General features: G+C 43.3%; 1 protein-coding gene across 2 annotated transcripts in view; it reads left to right on the plus strand.

Annotated features, from left to right (window-relative positions):
- The first annotated feature begins 239 nt into the window (after nt 1-239).
- Nucleotides 240-22,089, plus strand: part of PAFAH1B1 (platelet activating factor acetylhydrolase 1b regulatory subunit 1) — a 30,226-nt gene continuing 8,376 nt past the window's right edge. The window contains exons 1-6 of one of the 2 annotated variants that reach the window (XM_015881153.2): nt 240-423; nt 15,019-15,219; nt 17,190-17,274; nt 19,227-19,301; nt 20,337-20,543; nt 21,683-21,851. In XM_015881153.2, the coding sequence (XP_015736639.1) occupies nt 15,188-15,219; nt 17,190-17,274; nt 19,227-19,301; nt 20,337-20,543; nt 21,683-21,851 (568 nt within the window). In that variant the 5' untranslated portion in view covers nt 240-423; nt 15,019-15,187. Of the gene's footprint in view, nt 424-513; nt 639-15,018; nt 15,220-17,189; nt 17,275-19,226; nt 19,302-20,336; nt 20,544-21,682; nt 21,852-22,089 lie in introns of those variants that run through there. The other variant, XM_015881154.2, reaches the window with a different exon arrangement.

A 22,089-nucleotide genomic window follows, 5' to 3' on the forward strand; every position in this document is an offset into this window, starting at 1 on the left:
TGTGTGAAGCACAACAGCAAACGCTCAGAGGAATCACGGCTCTCGCCGGGTGCTGGGACGCGGACGGGCCCTTCCCCCCCCCCCCGGTCCCACCCCGGCACGGGCCGCAGCGGGGCGCGCGCGGAGCACGCCGGGAACCGGTTCGCGCGGAGCACGCCGGGACTTGCGTCCTGCACTTCAGCTTTCCAAGATGGCGGCGGGCTGCTGTCCCCGCCCCCCGCCCCGCACATGCGCAGTAGCGCGGCGGGCCGCGCCGCTCCCTCCCTCTCTCCTGGCGGCCGGGCGGCACTGACAGAGCGTGGAGCGGAACGGAGCAGCGCCCAGCGCCTCTGGGACCCCTCCGCCGCGCTGCGCCCGTGGATGGGAGAGGCGGGCGGTGCCGGCCTCACGGAGCACAGCGAAACGGCGGCAGCGGCGGCTCGGGTAAGGCCGGGGCTGCGGCTCTTCTCCGTTCTCTCTTCCTCCCTCCCTTCCTTCATCCGTGTGTCCGCCCGTCGCTGCCGCCCCGCGGAGGCCGTCCCGAGCGGTGCAGGCCCGGCGGCCGCGCGGCCGCTCCCCTCCTCCCCGCCCTCCTCTCCCTCGCTGCCCCCTCCCTCCTTCTCTCCAGCTCGTTCTCAAAATGGCGGCCGCGCCCGTTGGTGAGGAGGGACCAGGGGAGGCGGTGGGCCGGGAGGTGGCGGGCGGTGGTCGCTTCTCCGCGGTGGGGCTCTGGGCCGGGAGCGGCTCCTCTGCTTCGTTTTAGCCTCTCGCCCCGCCGCTCTCCGCCGCTCGGCCCGGCGTTCCCCTCCGCCGGTGACTTAGCAGGAACGCGGGGAGGGGCGGGAGGGCCGCAACGCGGCGCGGGTGGGGCGGGGGCAGCGGATTGGAGCGGCGGGCCCGGCGTTCTGTCCGCCTCTAGGCCGCTCCGTTGTTCCCGGTGACTTAGCAGGATCCCAGGAGGGGCGGCGGGCCCGGCGGAATCTCGGGCGGACGCTCTGGGGCGGGGAGCCCGGTGCGTGTGCGCCGGGGGATGCGGAGCGGCCTCTGCAACGTTGCCGGTGGCTTTCGTCCCGTTCCGCCTCCCGTCCCTGTGGAGGGCAAAACAGGCGCTGTTGGGAGGCGGCCCCGGCTACGGCACGGGGACAAAACAGGGCCGGGGCGCAGGGCAGGGGCAGCGCTGCCGTAGGAATCCTTCGTATCCACCGTTTCCCTGCGGCGACGGAGCGGGAAGCGTCGGCAGGAGGTGGTTCAGCCCTTCGGTGCCAGCTGCAGCAGAACGGGGGGAGGGAAGGCCGGTCTCTCCTTCCTGGGGTCACACCGCTGCCCAGGGACGTGCGGTTCCTCCGAAGCCTTTTCCTGGCGGTCGGTTTTGCTCCATGGCTCCGTTTGTCACCCCTTTCCAGTTTTTGTTCGGGCAGGAGGTTATATACCGGGCTGCTGGCGGCTCTGGGGTGGGAGTGGTGCCTTATGAAGTTCAGGGTTACTCCGTTCTAAGGGGGGTGTGAGGTTTTTAATTGACTTTTTTTTTTCCTTAAAGGTGGATGCATTTCATCTTGACCTTTAATAGCGGTAGCAGTGTGTTACCTCCCCTTTCTTTGCGATAGTCTCACTGGTAATGTTTCCCTGCTGGCAGTGCTGCAGCAGAGGGCTTGGTCCTTGCAGGTCAATTCACAGTTAATTCCCCAAGCAGGGGATGGGGGAAGGTTACTGATGCTATATAAAAAATCTTGAATAGGCACTATTTTATTCTAAGTAAATGTTCGGGTGTATGGACCTGGCTGAATTCTGTTTTTATGTGGAGACCCCTTTAAGGATATGGTTGTGTGACAGTATTGTTCATACAGTACTAGGAGGTGGGGAGGGGGGGGTGCTAAAGAGTCTACGTTCAGTGATAATCATTTCATAAAAGACTGTGCAGCATTCAGCTGGATTTTGGAAGAGGGAGGGTCTGCTATCGCAATGCTATCTGTCCTTCCAGTCATTTTATTAAATAGAGAAATTACGTTAGGGAGCTAAACAAAGAAAATATCTTCAAACAGGCGTGTTGCAAATTTTTCTTGTTCTCAGGGTTCTCGTTTTTGTGTGTTTCTTCTAATTTGAGCGTGTTTATGGATGCTGTGTGCAGCCATTGAGCTGAGGAGAGACTGGGTGGAGTAAGGAGGCAGAGCTGCGAAATGGCTCGATTACCCTTTCATGGCTTTTTGATTTTATTTTTTTTTTTCTCTTGCGTTTTGCTGGGGTGGACGAATACTAATGGATGGAACAATGAGGTTTCTTCTTTAGGGAAGAATCTAACAATGCAGCAACACAAACCTCACATTCTGTTTGGAGGCTGATTTTTCTGCAGGGTGGATCTTGATGTATGTGACAGTGAGAAGTGACCAGTCACCGTTTCAAAACCAGTTGTTTTGTCTGTTATCCACTTCAGTAGATCAACTTAGATGTTCACTTGTTGAATTTATTTTATTTTGTTTTAGATCAGAGCTATAAGTTTGGCATGGATATTTTACACAGAAGATTCCAGGAGTTATGGAGAACCCCTGTGTTGCTTAGTGCTATTATTCGTATAACTTCTTAGGTGGGTTGGGTCTTGGGTGGAAGCAAAAATGAAGCATCCCTGCTTGCTTTGCTGCACATAGTAGGGCAGGCAACTCCTATTAGCATACAGATGTAATTATGCTGCCTTTCCCTTTGTCATGTCCCAAGTTCGTAGAAAATAACAACTCAAGATTTTTGAAGCCCTTTTCAGTGAGATGGCTTTGTAAGAGCCTTACTGTGTGCATGCTTCTGCATCATGAGGGAGGTAGTAATGCTGAGACTTAAAGTTGTGTAGGAAAGGCATTAGAACAAAAGGATTTGGGGAATACAAAAGGGAACAGATGAAGCACCTAGAAAGGTGCCCGCTTTCTAAGTTCCTGCTATTTGAGATATAACTATTGGTGTTTGCTTCTGAATTCAGTGTTGTTTGGAGCAAGTACAGCGCTGAGAACAAATGATTATGAAGCAAGTTGAGATTTTGTTTTTCTTGGGTCTGTCAGTTCTTGATGGTAGGGGCTGCAGATAACACTGCTCTGTGTATTAATTTGCTCAAAATAAAAAAATTATTGTATAGTTGCTTTTTTAAGTTCATTTACTTAGAGGAGAATATGTTACAGAAGTTAACGTATGTGTTCATTAAATGCCTGCGTCTACGAATGAAGCCAAGGTAAGAATAATGAAAAATCCAATAGAACTCTTACCTGCTTATAACTTTGGCTGATTTTTGTCCTTGAAATGATTGAAGTTACTGTCTCATATGGCAGTAACATGTTAATTTCTCTTCTACAAAAGAAGATGGCATTAATGCATACCTGTATGACTCTATGCAAGGTCTGTCTTGGATGGCTGAGTCTGTTCCCTGTGCTGCTTCCTATGCTCCACCCAACCTTCAGCGCTTGGGTTGTGTTCTTTACCTGCTGTCTAGTTTTATGCCTATCCATCTCACCAGCAATGGGGGCTATTACTGAATTATTCTGCTGACTGTCATACCCGGTACCCAAACTTTGTCTTTGTTCAAGACCTCTGTAACAAGCTTCCTCTGGGGCTAATTGTAATTTGTACCCTCTTGTAAAGTATTATGGGAAAGGAGCTGTAGAACCCCTGCTTCTCTGTAGCTCTGTACTGTGCTGTATGTGTATGTTTGTACACAGCCCTCTGAGGCTCATTCTGGTGTTCATGAACAGGGAAGGTTGGAACTACTGTAGCACAAAGAGAGGGCCCCCCTCGACCAGTTCTGTTTCATTTGGGTTCCCCTGCTCCTGTGGCCCCCTGAGCAGCCTCCCAAACAGATGGCAAAGGCTGTGGGAGGGCTGTTAAAATTTCTTCCAAGTGAACACTGGAATAGTTGTTAGCCTGAAAATAAAAGCTGCTTATGTCTAAATACATGAACCAAGTGACAATAACAATCAGTTGTTATTAGCAACAAATAACGATTTTGGATTTCACATAGAGTGGGTTTTTTTGTTTCCCAGCCTAGTGCGTAACTTGTGATGGCAATTGAAGGTCTTTCCATGTGTCAGAGCCGTGTGTGTTAGTCAAAATGCTCCTGGATTTCTTGTCAGGTTTATTATAGAGACACGGTGAGTTCTGTCATGTCTAAAAAGTGGTCTCTTTATTCTCCTGTTTCTGATTTTTAATTTTTTAAGATTGTACCTATCACAGAAGAACTTACCCGGTGGCTTTTGGGTATTGTGAGCAAAGATGTTCATTAATGACTGATGTTACTTCTGAGCTGTGCTTGGCAGAGTAGGTTATGCCTCAGCTCATGCTTCTAAAAATAGGCATTTACACTAATAAGGAATCTTGACTAATTGACTGGTAGGAACTTGACTAGTTTTAAGTCCATCAGGTTATTTCTTCCACATTCGTACAGTAGTTGCTGTGTGAACTAACAGGTGTGTGTCCCTGAACGGTCTGTGCCGTTACTGAAAATGCAGCGGCCGAACTGGAACTGTAGCTGTGTTATGTCAGCTTTACTGCGGTGCCCATAGCTTAAGTTATGTGCCTGTTGTACATGTACATTATAACTATCTTAGAACCGTGTTCTTCATTCCAGCAATGTGTAGTAACCCACTGATGAGTATCATGCACCAGAAGCATTTGAAAGAAGCAGAATTGTTTTACCTTCTGCTGTATATCTGAACAGGGCTTTTTAGCCTGCAGGTTGTTTTCATTGTGAAAGGAGTAACTTAGATCTAGTTTTATTTTGGTACTTGCTAGATGCTGCAGGATTACCTCCTACAGGTGTGTACATCTTGTTTAGCTTTTTAGAGAAGGACTTTCTCTTTATGCTTGTTGGGGCAGGCCTCTGAGCCTGTACAGATTCACCTCATGTACACTCTGGGGAATTAAACAGATGTGACTTAGCCTTGCTTGTGGCTGTTTTCCCCGAGGGTGGACTGTGGTATCACTTCGTGCTGCCATGGGCTGTGACAGAAATTTCAAGGAGATGTTTCTCTACAAAGTAGTGTGTTTGTCTCAAGCTCTTGTCCTTTGCATCACAACTGTGAGGGTACAGCCCTCTTCAAAGCGAGGTGTGTGTGCACAGCATGGGCATACTAAACAGTAGCAAGTGCACTTATGCATGCATAGTTTTATATATATATGTGTGTGTGTGTATATATATATATATATAATATTATATCTATGTGTATATAGATATGATTTCTAAGGTGCTGGCTAGTTGATAGATTGAGAAGTGTGTTAGCCACTTCTTCCTTATTAGTATTGTTTCTTAGAAAGCCTGGTAGTTTGATTTGACTGCTTATGGACTTCTAGGTTAGAACTGTGTTAAAGCAGATACTATAAATACATGTTTGGGGTTGTGATTCCAATGGTTTTGGAAGAGCCACCTGGTATTTGTGACCAGTAACTAGCTGCTGCAGTCTTGAGAAGATATTTCCAGTTACAGGACAGCCCATTGTGCTTGTGGTTTGTAGGTGGTGCTGCAGCAGCAGAGTCTGTCCTGTAATTTTCTCAGATCTGTTGTTAAGTAGGTCCCTGTTCAGTGAGTTTGTAGGTAGGCTTTTCTGAAGCACCTCTTCTTCTCCAGTGCTTGGTGAGTCATCTGGCAGGCCTGCTTCCAGGCAGGGCTAAGGTAACAGGTTCTGTGGTGTGATGCTGTGCTGGTTCACATCTGAGATAGCAGCAGCCTTCATGACTGAGGTGACCTTCCCTCTTGTATCAATTTAAATTGTTCTGTACAAATCTAAGTTCTGTTGGCTTAATTACACAAATCTAACCTCCCCCAACCCTTGCATGCTTCTGCTTTCATTGGTTGCCTTGTTTTTCTGCAAGGAGGTAGTTTAATGCTAAAACAGAGGTGTTACGTGTATCCCTCTGTAGTCTAGAGGAATATTGGTTGGAAACATCCAGGCTGTTCGCATGTAGATAAATGAATGTTTCTTCCTTATAGAAGGTGTTGGCAGTTGGTCTTGTTTTTAATCCACCTGTGACGTTTTTGGTGGGCTGTCAAGAAAACATCTGATAAACAATTTGGTTTATTTAAGTGCTAGCCTCTTTGCAATGTGTTAAGAGGATGATGTCATTAACATGAGTGTATGTTTTGAAGCAGATGGTGACTATTAAATCAGCAGTGGTGGTAGATGGGGGTTCTCACGCACTGGGTTTGTAGGCAGCAAGCAGAATCTGGAGCAGGAAAGCTTTGGAGGGGGCAATGGGCCCAGGATCCACCTTGGTCATGAGGCTGGGAACAGAACTCTGACATCATGCAGGCCATGTTTGTAACTAAACCTTGGATCTGTTCTTTTGCTTTCACTAATAGGTTTCACTAAGAAGACTTTGAGCAGTAGTGGTGGATAATTTGCCAGTACCAGAGTGTATCACAATTACAGAAACACACATGAGCAAAATGGCAGCTGGGGTGGGTGTGAGCTCCTGTGGTTTCCTGCCTGGTGCAGGATCAGGACCTATCCTGGTCCATCTGCCTTTGCTTCAGTGTGGGGACAGGGATCAGTCTCAGCAGGAAAGGAACTGTGCAGAGCCTGGCAGCGGCTGATGTGGGGCAATGTCACCCAAGCGGGGGTGGCTCCTGGCCGCAGTGATGCGGGGTTCCCAGCATGCAGGTGTGGCCAGTGGGGGCAGGTAGCGGCACCTGGTGGAGATGGGCCCTGAGAAGGATCAGGTGCCTTCCAGAAGAATGCTGCTTTCATCATGTTTGGCACCAGCATCGTGACAGATTTAAGCTCTTCCATTTAATAGATAAGATGTACGTATGACACTAATGTTTGAATCTTGTTTCGCTTGTCCAGCAAACTGAAGGATGAGCATTCTCGTGATTTGCAGAGTGTTTGGATTGTTTTGTCATTTTGTGGCTTGCTGTTTCTGAAGGTTTAATGTGAGTGTGCCTTCAGGTTTCCTTCTAGTTGTTCTTCATCTTGTGAATTGATTAAATTTGTTTGTTAACATCCTGATTTACAACATCAGAGGCAGGTTACTAGTGGCTAATAATGTGGGTATGGTCCTGTGAGCCATCTGACTGCTACTTCATTCTGTAGCTCATGGAAGTGCGAGGGAGAGAACTGAAAGGAACAGAATTCACATCCAGTGCACGATTGCTGGCCTGCTCTGTAAGTGGTTCAAAGCACGTAGAGCCTTCTCTCAGCAGCTAAGACAAAACAGCTTCAGTAGAGTGTTCTGGTACTCGTACCCCAAAGTGTGTCTGTATCACTTGACCAAACAAAAATCATTTTGAAAAATACTTCTTGCTGGAGTCATCCAGATAAGCCAAACAAGTTTGGGAGCAGCTTGAATTGCCCATTGGAATACTTTGTGTCTTCATCCCCCCCACTGCACACACAGTGGTATCACCACCCTGTCCAACATGCCAGGTTTGCAATGGAGGGATAATATGAGCTCAAACCTAACTTTGTGAAATCATTTCTTACAATTATTTTCACGGCATGCTGAACTAGCCATGCAGATGTAGGGTGAAAAGTAGAGAAAAGATGAACCCAGCTCATAACTGAGCTGCTTTTTTTGTTTTCCTGCTCTCATCCTTGCTGGCTTCTAATGTTTCCTGCATAGGGTGTGTTTGCCACACTGGAAGAGCAGCTCTGTGGTTGCTGTGATAGCACCGTATGTGTGCTGTTCTGCTGTGACTGGTGGAATGAGAGGTATGGGGGAGAAAGGGAACTGGATGCTTGTTGTGTTACGTTGTTTTCCTTTCCTATCAAGAGATGGAGACAGACTTCTAAGAAACCTTTATTAGGTCATAATTTTTATGCCCAAGAAGTCTGGATATCACCTCACTCTCAGTTATATCAACTTTAAATGGCAGCTTCTGTGGAATCTGTTTCTAGAGTTTATCATGGGAAGTATTCTGTGGCTGGGGTCCATGAGGCAGCTTTTTTTGTTTTAGAAAAAAAAAATCAGTCAGAATTAATCCAGATTAAAAAGAATTGCCTGTGTTCCATGGAGTCCGGCCCTGTAATCCGGAGGGATCCAACTGCTGTTAGTCCAGTACTCTCTGAAGGGATTGTAACTAATGGCCAGCAAATACAAATAAGCACTTAACACCTCTGGTTAGTGTGTTTTGAAACAAGATACACTGTTGAAAAATTATATGGAGATCCGAAGTGGGACCTGTAACAAGTGACTTTGCGAGGAGAGTGGCTGCTGCATTCGTGCACAGAGGGGTGGTCCCAACTTGGAAGAATAATGGAATCTATATCTGATGATATTAAGTAAATTAGTCTTTTGGTGGTTCTGATCTCCACTGCTCCTCTGTGATTTGCCTTTCACTGGGATTGAAGGATTACCCAAAGAGAGGAAGTGAATGGCACAAAGCAGCAGTTCAGATGCAGTAAGAAACTGAGGAGAAAAGGTGAGGCGTTTCCTCTGGGATAGAGCAGAACACCTCCTGAGGACAGCAGGGGCGGCATGAGAGCTGGGCACTGGACATCAGAGCAGGTCGAAGTTTTACCATGTGTTATGACTTGTGCTCCATGTTGAAGTTTTAATGTGCAATCATTTAAATAGGAATAATCTGAAACTCTGTAATTGATTTCATAATGCAGTCATGATCTCACGTGGTTGTTCACAGAGACTTGTGTGCCCTTCCTGCCCAGCAGTGCTTACTGCGTGGCATGCTTAGCCTGACACTGGGAGTGTGACTGAAGGTCTGTCTCCCTCGAGGAAATCTGTGTAGATTGCTTAAAGATATATAGATAGATATCTATCTATGAGCTTGTTTGGATACTAGAATTCTGCAGACTGCAGGGGAAATGAAATCTGTTTGTGAGGCCCAGCAGTGCGTGGTGCCACTGCTGTGAGTTGGAAAAGTGTTGGCCTGCTTTGTATCTGATGGTACATTCTCTCCGTGATTAATTTTATCTAGCTCTTTTAATTTCAGATATAATGAGCTACAGTTATGTGTTTGGTATATATAACTTGTGTTTCTGTGGGGAAGTCTGTTCACAGAGCTTAAGCAGTGGTCATCAAAGCCACAGAAATTCAGTTTATTTTGAAGTTGTGGACACATGTCCCATGATGTGCAGTCCCAGCAGGGGCAGCAGCGGCTGTTGCTGTATGGCAGACAACAGTAAGGCTGGCTGGGGCATGGTGCTCAAGCGGTGCTGGGACTGATCTGCATGCTTTGACTTGGACAGATTCAGAAGTGGATGGGAGAGAATCCATAACATACAATAGGGGTGAATGTGCACATGGGAATTACAGGAGATGGAAGTGTTTATGAACGTGTTAAGGCTTATTGTTTTTTGTAGCTAATAAGCAATATTTTTATGGGTTTCGGCAGTTGAATTATCAGCCTGGTAAGGACACTAAGCCTGGAGTTCAGGGGTTGAGGCTGGCTGTTGTCGTGGGAATGGGGTTGTGATGGTGGGAGCTCTGGTCTGGGTTCTCAGAGGGACTTTGGCCATGGCAGGAGCTTGTGAAATTGCCCTTCTGAATGTTAAAAAGGCCTTATAATAGGTTTCTCTCTGTGTTACTCTTTGCTGCTATGCTGAGAAGTCTTATAACAAACCTGGTTACAAATATATGCAAGGAATGTTGGTTTGGGATGAACTTGGGTTAGCTTTTCTGCTGCCTGCCCGTCTGCCACCAGTTAAGGTCTGCATGGGATCTCACAAAGCTTGGCACTGTGTGGGAGCTGTGCTGTCCGGTGGGGTGGCTGGGCCCACCATTGGGCTGGGTCTTCATCATACCTCAGAGGCTCCACTGAGTGTAGCAAAGCAAGTGTACACCCGGAGTAAAAGGTGGGTTGGAGAGCAGTTATTTGCTATTTGCCTATCTATTATTTATACTGCTATGTTTGTTGTTTCTGAGTTAAACATTTGCTTTTCCTCGTTGCTAACCTGTAGTGTAGGTGGATCGTATCTCAATATGGAGTAACTTTTACTATAAATTGTTCTGAAGAGCAGAAATGGGCACTGTTAGGTAGTTGAGGCATTGCACTGCTTTGTTGTGGTTGCTGGAAGGAAAGGAAAGGCAATGGAGAGCTTTGAACTGGCCTTGCTGATGCAGTAACAGGAAGATGATAAGATTGGTTGTAGTTTCACAGTTTGATAACTGTACATGTGTCATGCAATGCATTTATGAATTGCATGGAATGGAAGGGCTTCCTGAGCCCTCTGCCTGCACACAGCGGCAGTGAAGCTCCCGTCCAGCAACTCCAGTATTGTCATAGTTAAATGCATGCTTTACTTTGGGAGAGTGAGTGGTGCCTTGTGACACTGAAAAGACCTTTAGATAAAAGATGTAGCACTGAGCTATTAGGATTGCTAAGCAAAGATGTAACAACAATATAACAAAGTATTTAGGTGAAACAAGGAAAATAACACAGCTTGAGAAGTAATTAATCTATGCAGTATTTAATGGCAGGGGTCAGTAAAAGTCCAGAAACACTATTTCAGGAATTGAATTGGACTGGTTTTCATTTAAAAAATGAAGTCTTCAGGTCTGCTTCAACAATTCTGTTTAGTCTTTGTGCCTTTGTAAAATAGATCATACTACAGGCCACGATTTGTTATTTAATGACTGGATTTGTCACAAAGTGAGGGGTTTGTGACAATCCTTTGCTTAAAAGTGTTTTTTTTTCTCAATGTTTGTTTGTTTTTTTTATATACGGACTATCAATATGGAATCAAAAGGTTCTTAAGTTAGGAAGTGGAACTTTTGCAGTACAGGTCGGGTTATTAATAGGAGGCACATCCTGTTTTGCATTTAATTAGTAGTTATTACTCCATGGATAGCTTTAGTAGGCTCAGTCTTCTTTTCCCTATACTGAATAATACAGAACAAATAAAAAAGAAATTTTCTTTTGAGAAAGATCTGGCTCTGTCTTGACACCATCTTATTCACAGCAAATTATTGATGCTACCAATCACTGATGTCAGGCAAGATGCAAGTAGGTTTTTCCAAAGATTTCTCTGTTGAATGTTTTTTTTCCCTCATTACCAGGGCTGTTAGCATGTGTGTAACACAGCAGTGACTACAACCCTTGTTAGGGGGAGAAGGACTGGTTAGTGTTGCTCCACTGAGTTGCGTACATCACAGAGCCCTCGCTGCCAAGGGAAGAGGCAGTGCACATGGACAGCATTTGTCCATTCTCTGTTTCTGAAGCAGGTGCGTTTCCATCAAGGTGGTAACTTCTGAAAAAATAAGTATGATCTCTTTCCTTGTACAGTGTACTTCTGGTACTTGCAGATATCAGCACCATCTATTTTTATATCAAGTCTGCATCATTGTGCTGCTACAGAGCCATGTCATGCTTAGGGCTCAGCTAAGGCAAGGAAGAAGTACATTCCCATGGCAGTACCTTGATATGCTGCTTTTGCCTTCAGATGAAAAAGTCTGAGGATGCACTGCTTTCTGAATTGTGTTCAGTAGACTTTGCAGTTTGTTTTTTCTTTGGTCTCTCAAATTTACAGAGAAATACTGTGATTGAGCAGTAAGTTGGTGAAAAAATGTGAATTAATGCTGCATTCAAGACTTCCTCTGGATTCTGAGGTTGAGCAGATGAAGCATCTGTCACTTGGAAGCTGTATGGGGGTGAATCTGGGGGTGGAGGCCTTCAGGTGTTTGCTCCAGCTGGTAATAAAACTCACCTGGTGGCAAACAAGCTCTGATTTACCTCTTACTGTTACTTTGGCAGAGTTGTGACTAGGCCGTGTTACTGCATTTACAGCATGCTGGAATTTGGAACTTTTCATAAAAAGATTTTGCATGTATTAATATTCAGTTGCACTGACTGCCAGGTGATTTCCCTTTCCGTGTCAGGGTGTTCCAGTACCACCAAAAGGACAAGCCCTTCACAAGGCAGCAATGTTAAAGCACTGTCACTGCATTTCAGCTTCCGAAGAAAGCCAGATGTCAGCTTGGCTTCCCATGGCTGGTAGTTCATATTATTCACTAACGGGAAACAAAAAACAGCTTTTCTAGTGTTTCAGAAAGTTTTTCTTCAAGTTCCTTGCCAGCTTTGAATGGTAAAAGATGTGCGCAGTGGTCTATTGGCATTTCGTAGAACTTAAACCTTGAGTGCTGTGACCTTACATTGCTACTGATGGAATAAAAATGGCAGGCACCTTGTGGTGGATTTCCTGCAAGTACTGGATGTCTGTAGCTCAGATAGAATGAGAGGAGCCCACTTCTGAAAGCCTTTGGTAATGCTGTACCGCTCCCCAGGGTCTGTAGAAGTGCAGGTGTTGGTGAAGCACTCAGACTTTGCCTTTTTCTCTGGAGCAGCAAAGAGTGTGTGTGTGTGGGGGGGGGGTGTCTGAGTGGTCCTGTGGGTGAATGGGGCAGGGTGAGGGCTGAGGAGCAGGAATCCAACCTCTACATATCTCCGTGAATTCTTCTGTCTCTGTTTGAATTATTTTAGACTTTGGAAATCAAATTCCCATGCCTGTTTGTGTCTGGACTAGCTGCTGAGATGTGGGATGATGTTAGCATACCTTCACATTGCTATTGCAGGAATGTGCGTGACCACTGGAGTTCTTGTGCAATTACAGCAGCTGTGGGCAGAGGAAAGTGTGCCCAGGCATTAGGAAGCTGCTTCTCACTCAGCATCCAGAGTGACGTAATGGGCAGGGGAAGGTGGGCAGAGCTGTCACTGTCAGGAGCCCATAAAGCTGCAGCATAGCTTGTGTTGGGAGCACGTGGGAAGGGACTGCTGTCAGAGGGAGCTGGAGTGGGACAGCAGTTGGGGAGGGAGGGTTGAGGGTTCCTTTACTGAAGGACAGAAATGCATTTGTTAGCTGGATGGTGGATCCAGGACTACAGTGCATCCTAGCTGCTGTTAGGTGTGTACTATAGGTGCATCCCCTCAAGGCGGTGACAAAATATTGGTGTATTTATTTTTTTTTTACCAGAGTTATTGTGCCATTGTTACTGCGTTTGGTGCTGAGACACAGTTCACAATACAAGAACCCTTTGTTTTTACTACTGTGATTTTACTGCAGTTGTAATACTGAGAGCAGTTTCTGGCAGCTCACACCTTGTGTCCTGCTGTGTGCTACTGGGGAGGCGGTGCCTGTGCTGCTCTCCTCAGTAGTGTTTATCACATCGTTGCTATGTTCGTACTGAAGTACAGAGATCAGCCATTATGAGCCTCCTTTTTTTCTTTCTGGCACTTAAATTTATTGCAGCATTGCCCTCTAGAGGGCACTTCTTCTGATCATGTCAATGTATTATTTCATATATATATAAAATTGTCATGGGTTAAGTGAGGTTTCATTACTTTATATTCTGTACTCCTGCCTTGTAGTGAAGAAGATGCATCTGTGAAGAGCAGTTGTCTCTTACCTGTCAGGAGGTGATATGAGAGACAAGGATATGTGAACTGTTTGCTTCCCTTGTCTGAAAGGATGGAACATGTGCTATTGGCTTTCAGCTGAATTGTTTCTGAAATAGCTATTAGGGAAGGTGTTAAGCTAATTAGGGAGTGCTGCTGTCCTAACAGCTCACAGTGCAGCACTGTGATGGACAGCATCTGGTGTGTGGAATCCAGCAGCAAGGTGCTGCACGTACAGCTCTCAGCTGCAGTTTTGAAACAGCATGAAGCCCGGATAGGTTTATAAATGAACTGCTGATCTGCTGCGATGGATAAGTAGACGTGAATGACATAAGCTGAGCATTTTATTTGTTTATTATCTAAGAGTCTGAAGTTTAAAATAGGCCTGTTACCTGTATGGGGAACAGCAAGGGAGGGAAAGCGGAAATGTGTTTTTTGGCAGGAAGGTTACAGACCCACCAACTTCTTCCTGAAGTCTTTGTGTGCTGTTGCATTCACTCTGTCTCATTGCTAAAAGTCGGTTGGTGAAACTTGCTTAGCAGCTTTGGTCATTGTGTTGTACACAGCTTCTTGTTCAGTGTGCACGAAGTGCCCACTTCAGCATTTTTCATAATGGTGCTTCTTATGAAAGAGTACCTGCAGTGCAGCAGCCAAGTGACAGAGCTGCTCAAATGCGTTTATTGCTGTCTCCTGAACTAAGGTACAGCTGTCCAGCAGAGGCCATTTGCACACTGAGAATAATTAACGTCCCTAGTAATAGCTCATGTTGAGATTAGGCTTATTACTGAATAAGGTAGTATATAGTGTGGGGGAGAAATAGGTAATTAAAGACAGGCTCTAATTTCTGTTTCGTTCTGAACTTGGTGTTGTGGAAATAGCATTGCTCTGTTAACACTGAAGATCCATTTACAAATATCATGTACCCCAAATACAGGTTAGATTTAACATATAGAGTTCAACTGTCAGCACATCACTAAGAAGGCGGCTGGTGTTGTCTCTTCAGAATGGTGTTATTTGTGACTCTTTCAGGTTGTGCTGGTAGGATAGAAGAAGTAATTTGTTTAATATGTGTAATAATCTCCCTGGAAAGTTGTTGTGCTGAATTATAGCCGTATTCTTCAAGGGCACTGTTTGGGTGAATCCCTGAGAACTGCCAACATAATGCTACAGCTGGGCTGCAGCAGCAGGCAGAGAGCTGACTTTGCTGGTTATGAGCAAAGTGTGCAGTGGTGCTTCCCTTAGTCCCCTGTGGGAGCATGCTTGTTTTTGCTTAAACTCTACCGCTAAGCTTGAAGATATGAGAGCGTGTTGAAACTTAACTGAAATAAACCTTGCTGAGCTCAGTTTGGTGAAGCTATAGATCTTCAGATACTAAAAATCTTGTACAAGGATAGAGGATTTAGGGGGGTAGCTCTTTGATAGGACTAGTGAGAACAACAGGTAGCCTGGGACTGGGCTGTCAGTGAAGGTAACTCCTTCAGCTCCCTGTTTCTTGAAGCAGCAGGTTTGGGAAGAGGGGGAATAGAGAATGTGTACAAGTGTCTCCAGACTGGAAATGGGCTGTGAGGACAGAATCCAGGCAACCAAAATAAAATAGTGATTACAAATACAATTGTTCTTTTCTGTCCGGAGCGGTGGTGTAATCTGGGTACATAAATCTGCTCATCAGCTCAGAGTGACTGAATGCTTATTTAAAATAAATAAACAATACCTCTTTCTCTTCCTTCTAGATGGATTGAATCTTCAGTGTTGAATGTCTCCGGATTTTTCTGTTGGATTTCCCATCTGGAGAAACAATTGTGCTTTGAGCCACTGTGGCAAACTGAATAGTGGATCCTAAGGCTTCAGATCTTGGGAAGACATTAACCTGACACACATTAACCTGACATCACAGCCACAATGGTGCTCTCACAAAGGCAACGAGATGAACTGTAAGGAATGGTTATTTCTAAGTTTCTCTCATTTTTATAAAGCTTGAACTAATAATTTTCATTTTCAACTGTATTTACTTAAAGATTGTGGTTTGATTTCATTCATAAACATACGGACCTGTATCATTCAGCTTTTGTGTCTCTTGTTCTGTCTGAATACAGCTACTTAAGCTAGTTAAGGTTATCTTTTTTATTTGAGTAAGCTCTGGGATTTAAACACATTCATGATGACAATTGTTTATGAATTATCTGTACTTCAAAGAGTACAGATGTAAACGGGGAGATTGTCGTGAGCTTTGTAAATAGAAATGGAGAATGATAGAGAATCTTATTGCCCCTGTAGAAGGCGGTAATACTGTGTTTTCATGTATTTTGTGCCTGGGAAGAAATGGGAAACTTTTACTTGAAGTCGCAGGGTTGAGTGTATGAGTGGAGATTGAATATGTGCAGGAGATAAGAAAGAAGAATGTGATTAAAGCTCCAGAAAGAATTTTCTAGTGAAAAGCAATTTTCCTCAGAAGAAAAATCAATTGCAATGCAGCACTGACTATGATATGTACCAAATATTTTACAGTGTTCTACTTTTCCAGATGTTCTTTACTATGTGCTTCAACATAGATGTAAAATGCCTATTTTGAGATGTCTGACAGAGCCTGCACCATGGTTTGCCTGCTGTGGAAGGTCCCTCCTCTGTGTGTGTTGTGTTATGGGGGATGTAGTGCTGAGAACCAGGAGCAGAGCAGTGCCTCTGGGAACATGTCCCACACTGTTAATAAAGTGTGCTGACAAGTCATTACGTGAGGGGCTGAGCTGTAGTGGGGCTGCTGGGGAACTGGGAAGGAATGGTTGCATTTCAGGCACTGAGGACTTGGCCTGTCTCTTCCACCATAGCATGATATTGCTTTCTATAATTCAGAAGCAGATGGCATAGTTATATGAAATGAAATAATCTTGATTTGGAATTAAAAGTAGCCTGTTTATTCCTGCAGAATCACTGCCATTATTTCTTTTTACTTCAGCTACCAAAGAGATTTATTTTTTTATTGAATGCCCTACATAGATGTAATTCTGTTTTTGTATTTAAGAGGTTTGTGTGTTGGTAAATACTGCAGTGCACTCTGTGTTCACATGTATACCTGTGTACAGAACAACTGAGGGTGGACGGGACCTTGAGGCCGACTGTTCAATGCCGGCAGACTTTCCTTCAGTCTTGTTGTAAAAACAAACAAAAACTGGCAGATGATGACTGCTTGTTGAAATCTTAGCGTAGTATTGAAGCTTTCTTTCATGTTATGCATTTGGTTTAGACCTACTCATGTTATCTTGAAGGAGAGATCCAAGACAGATCAGTTCAGTAATAATTTTTGGTCGCAGTGAAGAGTATTTTGAACAAAAATGTAAGATTGGAAGCACTGTATGTTTTGGTCATATGGAGTATTGTTTCCTGTAATCTAATTAAAATTACTATATTGTTCTGTAAAACAAAGCTAGGGCTCGTTCTTTTAAACAGTGTGTTCAAGTTTTACTGAAGCGTGGAATTCAGTGAATGCTCTTAAGTACAGCAGACTGTTCTCAATGCAGTCTTCTTTCAGAGACAAAGCCCCAGACTAGTACGTACATGTAGTTATCACTTCTTATGTCTCCTGTAGGTTGTGTCATACAGATTGATAGGTATATTCATGCTACTCCAATGTTTGGTAGTAAAAAAAGTAACCTTTTACTTTCTCAAATCTAAACTAAGGAGTATGTATTCTAAGAAGTGAGTGTTGCTATTTGTGTCTTGAAACAATATGTTTACCAAGTGTATTCTTAGAGTTTGCCTGGGCTTGTAAGAAACCTGGTCACCCTGGGTATTGATCTGAGGTGGTACAATTCAAACAACAGAATTACAAAAAGCCCTGAATCAATCCGTGTACTCTTATTCAGAACTAACAGGCTAAAGATACTGTTTTTGGTTTTGTGTTTTTTAGAAATCGAGCAATAGCAGATTACCTTCGCTCTAATGGCTATGAAGAGGCATATTCAGTTTTTAAAAAGGAAGCTGAATTAGATGTGGTGAGTTCAAACAAAATTCGTTGTGTGTATTTTAAGTAAAGAGTTTATCACTTTATGGTATTTGCATCTGTTGTGAATATGTATGCCTGTTATCTACCTATTGGCTCATGCGGATAGAACTGGAGGTGGTACACATGCATAGTTTATTGTCTTACCATACAATTAGAACACAATTAGCAGATGACTTAAAGTGTTTTGAGTAAAACTCTTTATCTTCTCATGACTGAGGCATAGACTTAATCTTACTTTCTGTCTGGCTAACACTCCTTTGCATGGTGACCCTGAGAGGGCCTAGATCCTTCAAGATGAAAGGTGCTGGAAAGCAAAGTTAATGAAAGGCAATGTGAAGGTATAAGGAAGATGATAAAGTCTGTATTTAAAAAATAAAAAAAAGACATGGAGTTACTGAAGTGAGTCCAGTAAAGGACAAGGAAGATCAGTAAAGGAACAGAGTATCTTCCGTACTGGCTGCAAGAGTTGAGGCTGTTTAGCCTAGAGAAGAGGAAGCTCAAGGGAGATCTTATGTTGTTTGTAAATACCTGGTGAGATGGTGTAAATAAAACAGAACTAGGCTCTGCTCAGTGACAGAACAAGAGCCAATGGGCTGAAACTGAAACACAGAAATTCCATCTGATTTTTAGTGTGGAACTTTAAAAAACAAAACCTTTTGACTGAGCAGTGAAACAGGCTCAGATGTTGTAGAGTCAGTCCCTAGAAATACTCAATAAGTATGTGGATGTGTCCTGAGCAGTTCCAGGTAACCTGGCTTTGAGTGAAAGGTTTTGTTGAATTTGGAAAAGACCTTGTCTGTATTGTGACTGCAGTTGGGTAAGTAGTTAAACCATTACCTGTGACTGTTGCATGCATACTAGTTGGTTAATGATGTAGTAGGAGGGCAAGGTTAAACAGTTAACAGAAGCTGATCAGCTCTGGTAAGCAGTTCTCTGTCAGGCTGGAGGGATTCTGGTGACATGGACCAGTCATTTCTTACAGCTTAAATTTTAAACTTGTCGTTTACTAGAGGCTTGCATTTCACTGCAGCTTGCTTCTCTGGAGATAGCTGCCTTGAGTAGTAAACTCAAAGATGATCCTTACTAGATCCTTCTCTTTGTTAGAATTATTGTGGTGTCCTTTCCCCCAAATCCTTTGTTGAAGTATAATATCTTATAGCAGCAAAGTCTGCTTCTAAGTATGCAATAAATAAGTAGAGATTACAAATTGGGATATTTAACGTTGAAATTCCTAGTACCGTTCACTTATTTGCTTGTATCTATCAACCTAATTAAATCTTCTTTTCCTGTGCAGTGTTATGGTAGTTATTTGAAGTTAACTATTACCACATTTTCAGAAATAGTTCTAAATTAGTTTGGGCTAAATTGTCCTCTGGATGTTGGCTGCTGCTCTCAAACAAGGTGCCTTTCCCTGAGAAGGAAGGGTGCTGTGCTAACAGTACTGTGTGAGCTCAGTCTGAGCTATGTAGGTTGTTCACTAGTTCCTGATGCTCTGGTTGGTGGATATGGAAAACAAGGCTCTTGGAGAAACTGATGTCCAGTCCTGTATGCCTCAGTCCTTGCTGTCAGTATGTGCAGGAGGAGGAAAAAGAACAAAATGGAACACAATTTCCTCAGATACGTGAAGCACATAAGAGTAAAAAGCTTTCAGATATTGATGTCTGGTCCTAGTTTTTGGGATTGTCTTTGCAGAATCTTTCATTGTTAACCTGTATTACTGATTATCTTTAATATTTATTTATTTAAAAGTTTCTTTTTTTCCCTGTGTGTAAACAGTAGTTATTAAAATTTAAGTATGGTTGTTCCCTTTTATTAGTAAGACTGGTTGTAGTCTTGCGTTTGATTTTTGTGTAAAATGAGCTGTTCATGTTGCTTTTGGAGAGACTTGTAGAGACATTTTGGACATAGAACTTACTGATTTCTTTAAACGCTCCTACCCAGAATGAAGAGTTAGATAAGAAGTATGCCGGGCTTCTGGAGAAAAAATGGACATCAGTTATAAGATTGCAAAAGAAGGTAAGTAGAGATCTGATAGATTTACTTGTATCAGAAGTTATAACCAAGAGTGAACATTCATCAGTGAACAGAATATTACATTTTTTTTATTTCTCAGACAAATGCAGGGTTTAGAAAATACCTCAAAGATTAATTTGGTTGATTTGAGTAGGGAGAATGGGCATGTCCGTGTTGTTAAAAAAAAAAAAAAAGTCTTTGTCCATCTTAGTGCTAGTGTTTTTTAAGAACCTTTATTTACTTCAGTTTATGGGTTGTATGAGGCAGAAAAGGAAAGATGTGCCCTAAGGCAGTTTGTGAATGGAAAGACTGAATAACTGTCTCCAGAAGGCTTAACTCAGAAGTACCCCATGCTGCTGATGTCTTTAGCCATTACATTAAAGGGAAGAAGCCATTAACTCCAGTGCACAACAGCATGTGATTCTTCTGCAAATGGATGGTACAAAACTCTTTTTAGTAATGCTTCAGTGGGTCTGGAGGGTATTAAAAGCTTTAAAAATCAAAGTGTACCAACAATAATGGCCTATCTACTATAGAGGTCAGTCTACATAAGATTGTATCACGTGTTCAGTTTCTCTGCTGTTGGTTAACATGCACACCATCTCAGGGATACAAAAGAACAAATTGCAGTAGTAGGATATGTTTTCATTAACAAAAACTCCCTCAATAGTTCATCAGAAGTGCCAGATAAGCAAGAAACATACACAAAAACCTTATCTCTTTTGAGTCAGTTGCTTGTACATCTTTGCACAGTATTTAGGTGATATGTTTTGGTGGAACTTTATTTTCTTGCCAGAAGTGTTTGGGAAGCTGGAGGAGATTAAGTGCTTTGATTTAGGTCTGATTTTTTTTTTTATTTTAAATTTTAATTTATTTCGAAATATTAGCTCTATAGTTTGATGTTAGCTGGTTTGGATCTCTGCTGTCTGTGCTTCATTGTGAATTTGGAAGCCTGTTGGTGGTACTAATGACTATAGATGATTTAGGTCTTGGTGTAAGGCTATACATAACTGGTCTCTTTAAAACCCATAAACTTAGGTAATGGAATTAGAATCGAAGCTGAATGAAGCTAAGGAAGAATTTACATCAGGTGGGCCTCTTGGTCAGAAACGAGACCCTAAGGAGTGGATTCCTCGTCCTCCGGAGAAGTATGCTTTGAGTGGACATAGGAGTCCTGTCACTCGAGTAATTTTCCATCCGGTTTTCAGTGTAATGGTTTCTGCTTCAGAGGATGCCACAATAAAGGTATGTGCTTGCTGGAAAAAATTAAAGGAAGCTGCTAAGAATGTAGCATTAGAATTTCATGGTGGATGTGTGTTGTAGTGATGAAAGATTGCTCCAGATTCTGCTTTAGCTTCATTAGGGACAGTTATTTCAAATGTGATTTCTGGTATAATATATGAATTTTGGTTTTATACTGATCCAGTTAGTATCTGCAATTATGTTTTACCGTGACTTGTGAAGAAATACTTAAGCTACTGTGGATCGGAGACTGGAACAATAAATGGGGGAATACGTTTTGACTGCTCTGTAAGAGGGCATAGGGAGCATACAGAGATGAGAGGGAAGAAGACAGTGGCCTCAAGTCATCTAAGTCTTAGAGTAGAGTGGTTATGCAGCTGTATTCTTAACTGAAAAATGGTTCTTCCCATTTATTTTAAGTGACATGTGCAGGTCCCGTGAGGTTGCTATGACTTTCAGGAGAGACTTTCAGTAATTCTAAACAATCTTCACACACCTTTATTGCAGTATACAGTGACAAGAACAGATTTGTTGTAGTAGGCAAGTAGTTTCTCATTTTAGCACCAAGCAAAGATATAATTGTGCATTTTGTTGCTCTCTGAATGTCACTGTTTAAGAGAAATTGCCATCTGTGTTGCTTTGAAAACTTATTTGGGAAAATGCAGTCCTGACAAAGGTTGAAAGGTATTGAAAGTAATGTGCTTAGAAATGTAAATTGTTCTGACAGTGAATGTGGTTATTTTAGTTGTGGTTTGGGTTCTCATCCCTAACCCAGTATTTTCTGGTTATTGCTCTGCAGTAGACGAAGTGTTTGCTGTTTGACTCTGAACCAGTGAATAGTTTCTGAAACCACGAAATAGGAGCAGGGGGAGTTTTTGAAGGTGCTTCCCCCACTAGCTGAAAACAGGCTGTGTACCAGAGTTGAGGAAAGAGTACAAAAAGATGTATAGGATATATGAGTAATGATCACATTAAAACAGTGCTTTTTTCAATGTTATTAGGCTTTTCTAGGTCTTTCTTTGTTTCTTGCATGTTCAGTTATTGAATAAGGTGCCAGACTAGTTTGTAGAGTGCAAATGTAAAGCTGGAGAATACAGTGAGTAATAATATATTACTGATAACGGATTTTATTTGCTCGTCAGGTGTGGGATTATGAGACAGGAGACTTCGAACGAACCCTTAAGGGGCATACAGACTCTGTGCAAGATATTTCCTTTGACCACACTGGCAAACTGTTGGCCTCCTGTTCTGCTGATATGACCATTAAGCTATGGGATTTCCAGGGCTTTGAGTGCATCAGAACTATGCATGGTAAGGTTTTAAGGAAATGGATTTAACAGTCTGTGAAGTAGAGGTATGGTTTTGTTTTGTGGTGGTTTGGTTTTTATGAATGAGGAAAACTGTAGATGTGGCAAGGGGAAATAAACTAGAGTTTTACTCAAAGCAAAGAGGGTTATTTTAATGCTTCAACTGTTCTGTAAAATGGAGTATATATTCAGTGTCTGTGGAATGAAATAGCATCTCAGACCTATATGCGATGCTGTGGGGA

The sequence above is a fragment of the Coturnix japonica genome, chromosome 19, assembly GCF_001577835.2.
Source record: "Coturnix japonica isolate 7356 chromosome 19, Coturnix japonica 2.1, whole genome shotgun sequence".
In the NCBI taxonomy this organism is placed as follows: domain Eukaryota; kingdom Metazoa; phylum Chordata; class Aves; order Galliformes; family Phasianidae; genus Coturnix; species Coturnix japonica.